Source organism: Corylus avellana, chromosome ca8 (assembly GCF_901000735.1).
Source record: "Corylus avellana chromosome ca8, CavTom2PMs-1.0".
NCBI classification, from domain to species: Eukaryota; Viridiplantae; Streptophyta; class Magnoliopsida; order Fagales; family Betulaceae; genus Corylus; species Corylus avellana.
This window is the reverse complement of record NC_081548.1, coordinates 16,132,072-16,143,489: the sequence shown is the minus strand read 5'-3', so window position 1 is coordinate 16,143,489 and position 11,418 is coordinate 16,132,072. Positions and strand designations below refer to the sequence as shown.

Sequence of the window (11,418 nt, the reverse complement as noted above, 5' to 3'; positions counted from 1 at the left end):
TATATAAATATCTGCAAAAATTCTCATATTTTGTCCAAGAAACTCTAAAGAGAGCCAACGCTAGTGCAATTTTTTCACTTCCAATTTCTCACGCTAAGGAAATGTTTACTTGTGAACGGAAATAAGATATGTATTCACTAACTTCTGAAGATATGGTTCCACTTGCTACAACTAAAAGTAAAGGCTGTGTAAAAAAATTCAAAACATTGCAATCAGATCAAACTTTTTCCCTTAGCTCTGCTACGGGAACATAAATCACAGATTGTTGAAACAAATGGGATTTATCTGAATTCTTAGCTTTGTAATTGTGAAGTCTCAGTAATTTCTGCTTTATGGTCTCTAATCTAACCTTGACTTTGCAAATTCTTTCCATTTCTGCCTCTGCTGCTTGACATTCATCTCCATCCATGACATTGGTCCTCTTCCTCTGCTTAGTTCTTGCTTCTAAAAGCTTCTTCAAGCTCACATCATCACTGAACTCCAAAATATCCTGAACACAACAAATGAGATAGCGCCGGATAAGGGTAGTCAGATCTCATTCAAAACCAACCGAGTAGGGTCAAGGGTGCCTTGCAATACCTAATCCCAGGATGTAACTTAGGCTAGTAATCAACACGATATATTTGCTTGCATTCCGGGCGAAGGTCATAATTTGCAAGAACATTCTATGTTCTTAATAAGAGGAGGTAGAGTGAAAGATTTGCCAGGTGTGAAAGCCCATTGTATTTGAGGAGTCGAGGATTTGCAGGGAATTTCGGATCAAAGAAGAGGCAGATCAAAAAGGTTTTGGAGTAGATAAAGAATATACATATCCTTTGACATGTCAACAAATTTTAACATATTAACAGCCTTTAACTCACATAAATGTAGAGATTGAATCAGGTGGCTTAGATTTGCAAAGCATGTAAAACTTTACATGCTCCATGGAAGTATTAACTTCTTATATCAATAGTAATTATTTTATCTTGAACAGCTTCACTAGCAAAAATGCAATTTCCCAGAAAAGCAAAGGCAAAGACATGTACCTTGTTGCCATTTGTAAGTAACTTGAATGAAGATCTTTTCTGCTGCTTTTTCTTAAAAACACTGCTTAATGACTTCGGGTGCATTCTCTCGCAAACTTTTTCAATATTCTTTGGGGCATAGACCATAATATCTGCTGAGGTATCCGTTGATACCACAAAATCGGCAACTTTTTTCCTGACATTTTCTGATCTGGATTCTTTAAAACTAGGCTGATTCTGCACCAAACCAAATGACATAATGACACAGATGAATAGATAAATGTTAAATTAGAAGTTTCAACTCTTAAGGATTCATTAAAAAAACACACCCAAGTTCTCGACTCTAAGCCACACTACAAAGATAGAACACAAATCATTAATCGATGAACCACTAGAAGAATTTTTCTTCTGCTTCATCAGCTCAGAAGATATACAATAGTGCTTATGCCAAAAAAAAGCTAATTTAGCATCAAATGGCTACTGGCTAGACAGGTGGGAAGACTTGTCCAAGAAAAAATTGATGACAGTCCGAGGTGCAGGGTACTAAGAAGGTGATGACTGACAAAAAAACAAAAAAGGAACATGAACAGAAGCAGTAAGAGAATCAAAATATAGGTATTTGAAAAATAAATGGAGTGTCATCTCACCTTTCTGGATTTAAGTGCTAAGTAACGTGCATTTTTGAACCATTTGCTAACCTGAAAAAAATTGTCTGTTAAGTGTTATAACCGCAAATTAGAAAAATAAATAGCTATTAAGATATAAAATAGAACTTCCCAGCAGTAATGCACTATTCCCCAATTGTTACTAGCCTTACAGATCAGATAATAAAAAGATCCATAGAAGCCTGATAAATTGGCAATTTCTCCATCAAATGTACAATTGAAATAGAATAATGCTACACTTACTCTCATTTCTTTACACAATTCTTCCACACCCATAGGTGGAACCACCATTGGATCTAATGGTGGTTTTAAAAGCCACCTATGGATGTGGAAGAATTGTGTAAAGCAAAGTAGATGTAGCATTTCTCATTGAAATAATATGAAACCAAATATATATAAAAATATTGAAGAACACGATGAAAACAAATATACCTTAAAAAAATGAAGAATACATTTGATTGGGCAATAAACATGTTGCTATGTGTTAGAGTGATGAGGTGTCCCCTTCTAGATGGTGGTTAGGTGTCCCTATGAGGTGTCCTAGTGCAAGGTGTCCTAAATCTAGAACATTGTATTCACTCCTACAAATAATAGTGCATAAAATGTATCATTTTGACCTGCAGACTTTTCAACTTCATAGATAAATTCCCTGCTTTGGAGATCCATAACACATGCTTACGGTGAAGCATCCATTTGCTTATGCACCAAATGTAGTAGTTTTCCATTACCACTTTCCAATAATCTTTCAGTAGTAAAATCAATCTGATAGCTTAAACAATTACCTTCTCCGGATCAAGGCCCAACTCCTTTGAAAGATTATCCTTGACATCCCTAGGGGGAAGTTCATTTTCAGCAAAAGCTTGACGAAGCTTCTGGTACAGTACATAAGAAGCAAAAGAACACATTTCATGTAGTAAATATCAAATTACAGTTCTCAAGCTTAAAAAATGCTTGGCAGGGAAGCTTTAAGTGAAAAAGAAAAAGGCCAAGTTCAACTACCTCAACTGCAGTGCAGGGTATTCTAAAAAATGGCCTTCTAGTTGATGTCTCTAAAGGGAGTTTCTCTTTCATTTCTCTGGTGTTAGAATGCGCACACTTCTCACTTTCATACAGAGTCATAAGGGTACTGGCTGCATCAGACTCCTTTTCTCTCCGCTTTCTTTTAGCAGGACCCCAATCTTCATCTTCACTAACTTGTTCATATGCATGAGCATCCTTTCCAAACATTTCCTATTAGGGGGGGGAGGGAAGATAATCACATCAAATCACACAATGATAATCTGAACACTCACTGATAAAAATAAAAAATAAAAAATAACACATCATCAAAAGAGTGAAAACCAGTTCCATACTTTTCCACCAGACTGAATTTTGTTAATAATATTTAGAACTGAATCATTGTTTTGTCGGTGAAAACATCAATTGTAATGGGAAATTGGATACGAATACATCTAATATGCATCTTTATTAAGCAAATGAAAGATGCTTTCGAATTTAAGCCATCAGCCAGAAACATACAACTGCAATTCATTATTACCCTAGCAAACTGCTTTTGCAATCCTTATTAGGCGCAATCCAGAAAATGGTCCATGTTATATCCATCGCACCCAGTTTAGTGACCCCAAAAGTTGCCTAGAATTTATTTTGTTTACTACCCTTTTTTATGGTAATCTTTTCTTTTATAAGTAATTTTTTATGGTAATCAATGGAAATATATGAAGTTTTCAGACAAAAGGAAGCTACAATAACCAAAGACTAGGTTATTACATTACACTATCTGGTAATCTAGTTTAGTAATCACAGGCAACCCATGTAAGCCTACCACCTAATACCAACTTCCTGGGTAAGCAGCATATGCCTCTTTTGGTGTTCCACATACTACAGCAATCCATATTCCAGTAACAGAGGGCATAACCGTGGCTTCAGAAAAGAAAGAAAAAAAATAGTGGCACCTTGGTAATTTCACCCTTTTCCCCCTTTTTGTGGGGTAAAGAATCACTATGGAGGATAAGGCACTATAGCTTCAACTTCAGGTTCATTTCTTTTACTTCAAATAATATCTGTTCTAGGCAACTTGATTAATGGTAGAAGTTTAAGCTTAAGAATTTTGTAATACTCACATCATATAACTTCTTGTAGTCAACAGCCCTTCGCTGCCTAGGGCCACATATAATTTCTCCCTCTGTGGATTCATCAGAATCTAAAAAGGTATTAGCAAAACGGTTTTCACACCCCATGCCCTCCTCTTCAGAAAAAACTTCACCATCTAAAGACCAGCTCAGGCTAGTAGAAATACTGATGTCATCTGACGCGTTTTCATCAGTTTCAGCCCCGCTGATGGTGGAACTGTTTCCCCTCCTCGCTGGATTATAATCATCATCATCAGAATCATCTGAAGGCCATTCTTCTTCTGCATCTAATATCGAATTCGCACCATCAGGGAAAGCAGCTTCTTCCTTGAAGACATCCTATTCCATTTGGGAGTAACTTCATTAATTTACTGAAGCAGCCAAAAAAGATACACTCCAAGAGATTTTTCCTGTAACTGACCTGCCAATTACTGTTCATGGAGAAGTGGGTCCCAATATGGGCATTCATTGCTTCAAGAATTTCCATCTTACACTCGCAAAATTTGCAAAACCAGCCCTGATCACCTGGAGGAACTGTAGATTATCAATTAAACTACAAATCAGTTTCTTAAAGAAGCAATCTAATTCATAACTCTCTAAACATTCACAAGAAGAGTGAGTAGAACATACTATTGTCACTGTCCAATGGAGGATCAAGGCATTTTTGGTGGAAAGCACAATTACATGTCCCATCACAAAGTATAATATCATTATCTGGGAACGCTTCACGCAACTTGCACTTTGCACAAAATATCTACATGCAATAAATCATAGAAACATGAATATACAAGTCAAAACAAGATGTAATCTGAAAGGTAGTAATCAGGATCTTCCCAGCTGTGTACAACCATACTAATAGTCTAAATGAAAAGCCTAGGCAGTAAAGCCTCATAGGTTATGTACCAGACCAGGGCCTGAAGTTCAAAGCCCATATGGTATCGCACTAGCATTAACCTACCCAGCAAAAGAAAAGGACAAAACTACTAGCAGTCAGGACTTATAGCCTGATTCAAAATTCAAAATCTAACCAAGCTTTGAGAAAGCTACTGGTTTGTTGGCCCAGTCTTTGCTTCTCAGTTCAAGAAAATGTGCTCATTCAAAAGCATAATGAGATGAACTTAGAACCAAATAGCCCCTCTCAACACCCATCTCTAAATGAAATATAAAGGGTTTCTTAATCAGAGTGAGAAAGAGTTGATATTTTGTCTTTGAAAAATTTATCCTAATATTTAGTAAACAGGCTGTGGTGAGGTATATTTACATGTTCATGGTATACCGATCCATCTGGAGCAATGACAGAGTCTTCAATGCATCCTTCTGTACTAAGTGAATCCAGCTGGCGAATCGCATCACGAATCCCAAGTTTACACTTCAATATCTGCTTCTTGGCTCGTTGTAGTTCCTTTTCCGGCCTAATCTTTTCTCGACTAAAATAAATATTAAAAAAAAAGGGATAAACCACTGTTCAGTTTATCAAAGAAAAGTTTAAATTTCAAAAAAAGCAAATTGTAACAATGTCATGGCTCACTTGTGAAGTTAATTATTTAATTAATATTTTAACATGTGACATTCAAACTGTATCAAGGACCATAAAAATATTACTTCACAATAATTTCAGACTACAAAAAGAAGTGGATGGCCTTTGGGTGAATCCAAGGTATTGTGAAAAGAATAATGCTACACTTACTCCCACTTATTTACACAAGTTTTTCACGCCCATAGGTGGCTTTTAAAATCACTATTGGATATCAAATGGATCTTTATTGGACTTTGATCCAATGGTGGTTTTAAAAGTCACCTATAGGTGTGGAAAAATTGTGTAAAGAAATGAGAGTAAGTGTAGCATTCATCTTGTGGAAAACTCTATCCTAAGAATATTAAATCTTTATTTGTAACATAGTCATCACATGCTGGCCCAATACTTCATTACAAAAATTACAATTTTTGGTACATATCTTTTTTCAAGACTAAGCTTCCTGCTATAAACGCAAGAGAAAAATATCAACTCTAATATATATATAAAAATGTAAAATCAGCAGGTGTTTAAAACAAACAAGCCAGTCCTATGTTCCAATTTTCTGTTCGTTCAACAGGGTATTTAATCAAGCATTCATAAACTTTTTCCTCCCAAAACTAGCTTAACCATAAAACATTCATTGGTTTCATGAGAAATTTTAAGGCTAAATGAGCAAAGTAGCTTTCTTATTAATGGAAAGATATATGTGGTAAGGTTTTCATACCTCTGACCTTTCCAACCTTCTCCAGAGTAAGCATCAATAAGGTTCTGCTCCAGCTTCATTTTAATCAACAGGTACCTTGATCTCCTCTGTAAACGGGAAGCTTCATCTAGCTCTACATTATCCTTTTGCCTTCTATTCTTCTTTCTCTTCTTCAGATTTGTAATTTTGACCTCCCCTTCAGGCTTTTTTCCATTTCCCTTGGAGCTATTAGGTGAGGCTTTTTCACCTTGAAGCCTCAGCAAAGATTTCTTCCTTGAAGACTTCGTATCAAATGCTTTATGCAAAATTTTCCTACTGACAAATTTTCTACTTATAGAATCATTCCTGGGCCCCCTGCTGACTGGGTCAGTTACTGTCCTCTTTGAGGGCTTTGAACCAATTCCCTTTACATGAGATTCTGATTTTGGTTTGTGCTTCTTGCCATGGGATATTGTGCTACCCTTTTTTAACTTAAATGACACAATCAGCTTAGACCCAGAATCTGTCTTGGAATGACAAGATTTTCCAGAATCTTGGTAGATTAATTTCTTTGCAGTACCACGCATATTGATCCCTGATGTATGAGCACTGAAAATTTAGGCCTGAAATGCTGAAATGGGTAAGTAATGACTCCAAAAGTACCCATCAAAAGTATAATACAGTCTAGACAGGACTTCACTCCACCATATAAACATGGAAATAATTAGTGTATTGAGAAGAAAGTAAAGGATACCAAATTATGATAAAGATTTTGCAGTTTATCCTTCATACTAAATGAGTATGCAGTATAAACTGTGAAATCTGTCATAATTTTGTTTAAAAAAACAAAAAATCAGAACATTTTACAAGGAATTTTCTAATTCCTCAGAATATATGCACTTTTAGTAGGTTACAATATGTGTGGATAAGACAAAAATCAGAAGCATTTTACCATTGGGCCTCCCAATTTGAGGCTCTAAGAGCATTCTCAATGAACTCTCTATTCTTTAGCTAAAATTTGGCTAAAAAACCTCACTTCTTTCTAGTTTAACTAGCAGTTATGCAAAAGTACGAAATAATTTTTTATTTTTTTATTTTTTGATGTCAGGGAACCTCTCCAAGGCAAGGCCCTTCGGACCCACCATTGCAGAGTAAATTCCGGTCCTGTGCGCCGCACTCTTGGAAGTTTCCCTACACAGAACTAATTAAATCGCTGGCTTTTCACCAAGAGGTGTAGCCCCAAAGGATTGTTTGCACTCAAAAGTATGAAATAATAAACTCTCTAAATTTTACTCTATTCTATTTAAATATAATTTTTATTCTATCTTCACTCATTTTCTATTCTCAAAAGCACCCCACAAAGTTACAAACCCATGAAGGTGAGGAAGAGAAAAAGTGTTAGGGGAAATATAAAAACATAAAAAAATAGAGTAGACAAATGATTTTGTTCTCCAAATGTGGGGAGAGGTTTGACAAGCCCTAAAATGGAGAGGGGAATAGAGAGCTTGATGGAGCTTGCTTTTTGTAGAATTTAACCAAATTTTGGCTAAAAGTGGATTTTAGAGAGTTCGTTGAGGATGCCAACTCTCTATTCTTTAGCTAAAATTTGGCTTAAAAACGCTTTTTTTTTTTTTTTTTCTAGTTTAACTAGCAGCTATGCAAAAGTATCAAATAATAAACTCTCTAAATTTTACTCTATTATATTTAAATATAATTTTTATTCTATCTTCATTCATTTTTTTATTCTCAAAAGCACCCCACAAAGTTATAAACCTATGAAGGTGAGGGAGAGAGAAAGTGAGGGGAAATATAAACATAAAAAAATAAAAAAATAAATAAATAAAAAGAGTAGAGAAAAGATTTTGTTCTCCAAACGTGGGAAGAGGTTTGACAAGCCCTAAAATGGAGAGGGGAATAGAGTGCTTGATGGAGATTGCTTTTTGTAGAATTTAACCAAATTTTGGCTAAAAGTGGATTTTAGAGAGTTCATTGAGGATGCTCTAACTCCAAATTTTAACAAATTAGATAAGCACATCATTCGGCATTTTTTCTTAACCAAAAGCTGAACCAAGTCTAAGACCCGAACACATTCAAAGTAAATTTTAATGGAAAAAATGTAAATTGGTCCTAATGTTCTTGATTGCCAAAGATCCTATTCTGCTAGGACCTCAAAGCAATTTGAACTTGCATCTAATTAACATGTAGATACATACAAGACACTATTTAATTTAGAAAAATGTTTTTGTTGGCATATAAGGTACTCTCCTCATTTTTCCAACACTAAATTTGCTTACATATGAAAGACAAAACTTCCGAATGACCTGATCAAGCAGTACTTAAACAAGAACCTATCTTCCTCATTAATGCAAAAGACCACTTTTCTCAAAACTACATAAGACGAAGTGAAAAAGGAGGGCCCTAAGAACCCAACTAATGAAGGTTATGTGCATCCAGAAACCCAAACTATAATTGAGTGCCTATCTTTCTTTTTTTTAATAAGTAATCGAAATATCGTTAAAAGCATAAAGCGCCAATATACAAGAGAAAACAAAACACCTAGCTAAGAGTGCTTATGTTATTATCAGTGTAACTAATTCTGAATGTGCAAGCAATGTCCATTCAAAGTGAATTCAACCCCACCCGGAACTTAAAATCGTAATTATTCCAAGAAAGACAATGAATGGTCATTGAAACACCATTCAATTATGTCAATGAGATCGGGAGGGTAAAGACTTGACATTCATGGATGATGATCCCCCGTGATCACCCAGAAAACCAAATAAGCCACAGCCAAAACGCATGACCAACAAAGAAACAATATAAGAAATACCCAGAAGATAATTGTGCCAAATGTACATTGAATCTACATGAAAAAACAAACCCACATGAGCATTAAGAATGGGACAAAGGAAACAAGGAACGGGTGAAGTAAATTGGTTGTTTTGATAAAGAAGTAAGGACATACCTGAAAGAGAAGAGGGTTTTTGAGGAGGATCTACATATATATATATATATAGAGAGAGAGAGAGAGAGAGAGAGAGAGAGAGGTAACGAAATTGAATAAGAGGCTTTTGATTGATTGAGTTGGGTTAGATTACAGAGTTTGAATATGCTTTGGGTTTGGGCTTTGAACGAAGCTTTCGTCTAAAGCCGTCGCCGGTTTGGTGGGTCTTCCCGACGTGTCACCAACGGTCAGGTCTCTCTCTCTCTCTGTGTCTTTCCCTTCCCTCTTGACCCTCTGAAATTCTCGTCTCTTTGATTTAACACTCCCTCTCTCTCTCTCTCTCTCTCTCTCAAAATATCACCCTTTTATCTGTCCGATTTTACCTTAAATTACTATTTATATGTTTGCTAATTACAAATTAGCGTCTTCCGGACCCTTAATTTTTGCTAATTATGAAATGGTGTCTTGTAGAGATTGTTTGGAGTACCTCGGCTCGGCTAGGCTTAATGCTCATCAAAATCCGAATTTTGTGGGGTAAACTCGATTAGGATTCAATGCTCATCAAGATAGTGGATAGTTGTATGATGCATTGAGGAAACATGTATTGGTCCCATAACTAACAGGGATGATCATTAAATAAATAAAAATATTAAAAATTAACAAATTGTGAAGGTTTTGTTAGAGCATTCCTAACAGCCTTATCAAATATTTACTCACAAAAATAATTAAAAGTACATTTTTCTCTATTTTAACAACTCAAATTTTTAAAGCACACACAACAACTTCATTATTTTAACAATTCATTTTCACTATTCCATTTAAATATTAGGAAAAAGTCCACATAACCCCCTCAAACTATCATCAAATTGACAATATCCCCCTCAAACTTTAAATTGCGACAATGTACCCCCAAAACTACCAAAATATTGTCAATGTTTCCCTGATTGACGAAACTACCCTTAGAAAAAAAAATACTAAAATTTTTGGAAAAACCTAAAAGAAAAGAAAAAAATCTTTTTATTAGAAAATATATATATATATATCGATTTTTTTTTTTAATAAAAATTGAAAATTTTTCGTTTGTTTTTTTTTTTTAAAAAAAAGAATGTGTTCTTTTATAATTTTTAAATAAAAATTTACGTTTTAAAAAAAATAAAATAAAATATTTTCGTTTAAAAAAAAATAAATTTTTTGTTTTTTAAAACATATTTTTAAAAAAATCTAAAAAAATAAAAATTGATTTTTTTTTTTAAATAAAAATTCCGGTCTAAACAAAATCGTTAAAAAATTAAAATAATTTTTTAAAAGATTTTTTAAAAGAAAAATAAAATTTTCGTTTTAATTTTTTTTTTTTTTTGAATTTTAGGGATATTTTTGTCAAATTGATAAATATATAGGATCATTTTGATATTTTTGCTAGCTTTGAGGGGATATTGACAATGTTTTGGTAGTTTGGGGGGTACATTGTCACAATTGAAAGTTTGGGGGGGACATTGTCAATTGGGTGGTAGTTTGAGGAGGATATGTAGACTTTACCCTAAATATTATTTTTCAAAGATTTTTTTTTTCCTTAACTTTTATATTTTTGAATGTTTGTATTTTCCTAATGGTCTATTTTAAGAATATTTGTCTTATTTAATATTTTTAAAAATTTGTAATTTTTTGGTAATATTCTTTCTCGAACGGTAATATTCTTTGTTGGTTCTCTTCGGGAGAAAACCACCCAAATTGTGAAGGAGGAAGTGGGTTTGTGTGAGCGAAATAGTGGAGAGAAATGACGCTAAATGCTGAATGGGTGAGAGAAAAGAAAAAGAGAAGGGAGAGAGACCAGAAAAAAGGAAAAGAAAGAGAAGGAAATAAAATAAATAAATAAATAAAAAACTAAACGAAAAGCAAAAAGGGAGAGAGATTATTTGTTTAATCAATAGGTGAGATGAGTATTGTTCACTCACTATTTGATTTTGGTTAAAATGGTGAGTATGAAAAGTGAAGATTTAAACCACTTTTGTTAAATTACCTCACCAAAATAACCTAAAAAGGTTTTGGTGAGGCTGTTTAGGAATGCTTTGAGTTTTGAGATTTGAAAAGTGTCTTAGAGTTTTGAGTTTTTAAAATAGGTAAAAATAGATAATTGATTTGATGAGGCAACATTTGAACAAAAAAACAAGTGTTCTATGTAGGGTCCATAAACAAAAATTGTTTGGTAAATTTGAAGAGTGCTTCTTAAAAAAAAAAAAAAAAAAAAAAATTGTCAAATGTTTCTACAAAATAAAAGAACAAAAAAAAATTGATGCACGTGGTGATCTAGCGGCCTATCGAAGGGCTACCAAATGACTCTAGCAACGTCCTTGGGCTGTTAGATAGTCCTAAGCTATGTTTGGCAAAGGAAAGCCCCGCACTGTAGCTGGAACGGCACTGTTCCAGCTACAGTGCGGGGCTGACATTTGGCCAGCTTTTTCAATTTTTTTTTTAAAAGCA

General features: G+C 34.3%; 1 protein-coding gene across 2 annotated transcripts; it reads right to left on the bottom strand.

The window, feature by feature from the left end:
• Window positions 1–9,285, bottom strand: LOC132190021 (pathogenesis-related homeodomain protein). Of its 2 annotated transcripts, none has more exons than XM_059604897.1 (11): window positions 8,962–9,285; window positions 6,039–6,619; window positions 5,060–5,225; window positions 4,429–4,552; window positions 4,220–4,332; window positions 3,790–4,137; window positions 2,669–2,899; window positions 2,452–2,541; window positions 1,652–1,702; window positions 1,026–1,241; window positions 1–490 (listed from the first exon to the last, which is right to left on the bottom strand). In XM_059604897.1, the coding sequence occupies exons 2-11, from the start codon at window positions 6,581–6,583 to the stop codon at window positions 218–220; spliced, it is 2,157 nt and encodes a 718-aa protein (XP_059460880.1). In that variant the 5' UTR covers window positions 6,584–6,619; window positions 8,962–9,285; the 3' UTR covers window positions 1–217. The 2 variants fall into 2 exon arrangements, with proteins under 2 accessions (XP_059460880.1, XP_059460881.1); XM_059604898.1 differs by having other exon boundaries at window positions 4,220–4,323.
• Window positions 9,286–11,418: the final 2,133 nt, after the last annotated feature.

What these genes read in the sequence shown, in the direction of transcription:
- LOC132190021 (XM_059604897.1), bottom strand. Translation starts at nt 6,583, where the DNA reads ATGCGTGGTACTGCAAAGAAATTAATCTACCAAGATTCTGGAAAATCT. An exon ending in TACCCTGCACTGCAGTTGAG is followed by an intron (nt 2,542 to 2,668) that starts GTAGTTGAACTT and finishes GTACTGTACCAG; the next exon opens with AAGCTTCGTCAAGCTTTTGC. An exon ending in TACTTACAAATGGCAACAAG is followed by an intron (nt 491 to 1,025) that starts GTACATGTCTTT and finishes TGTTGTGTTCAG; the next exon opens with GATATTTTGGAGTTCAGTGA.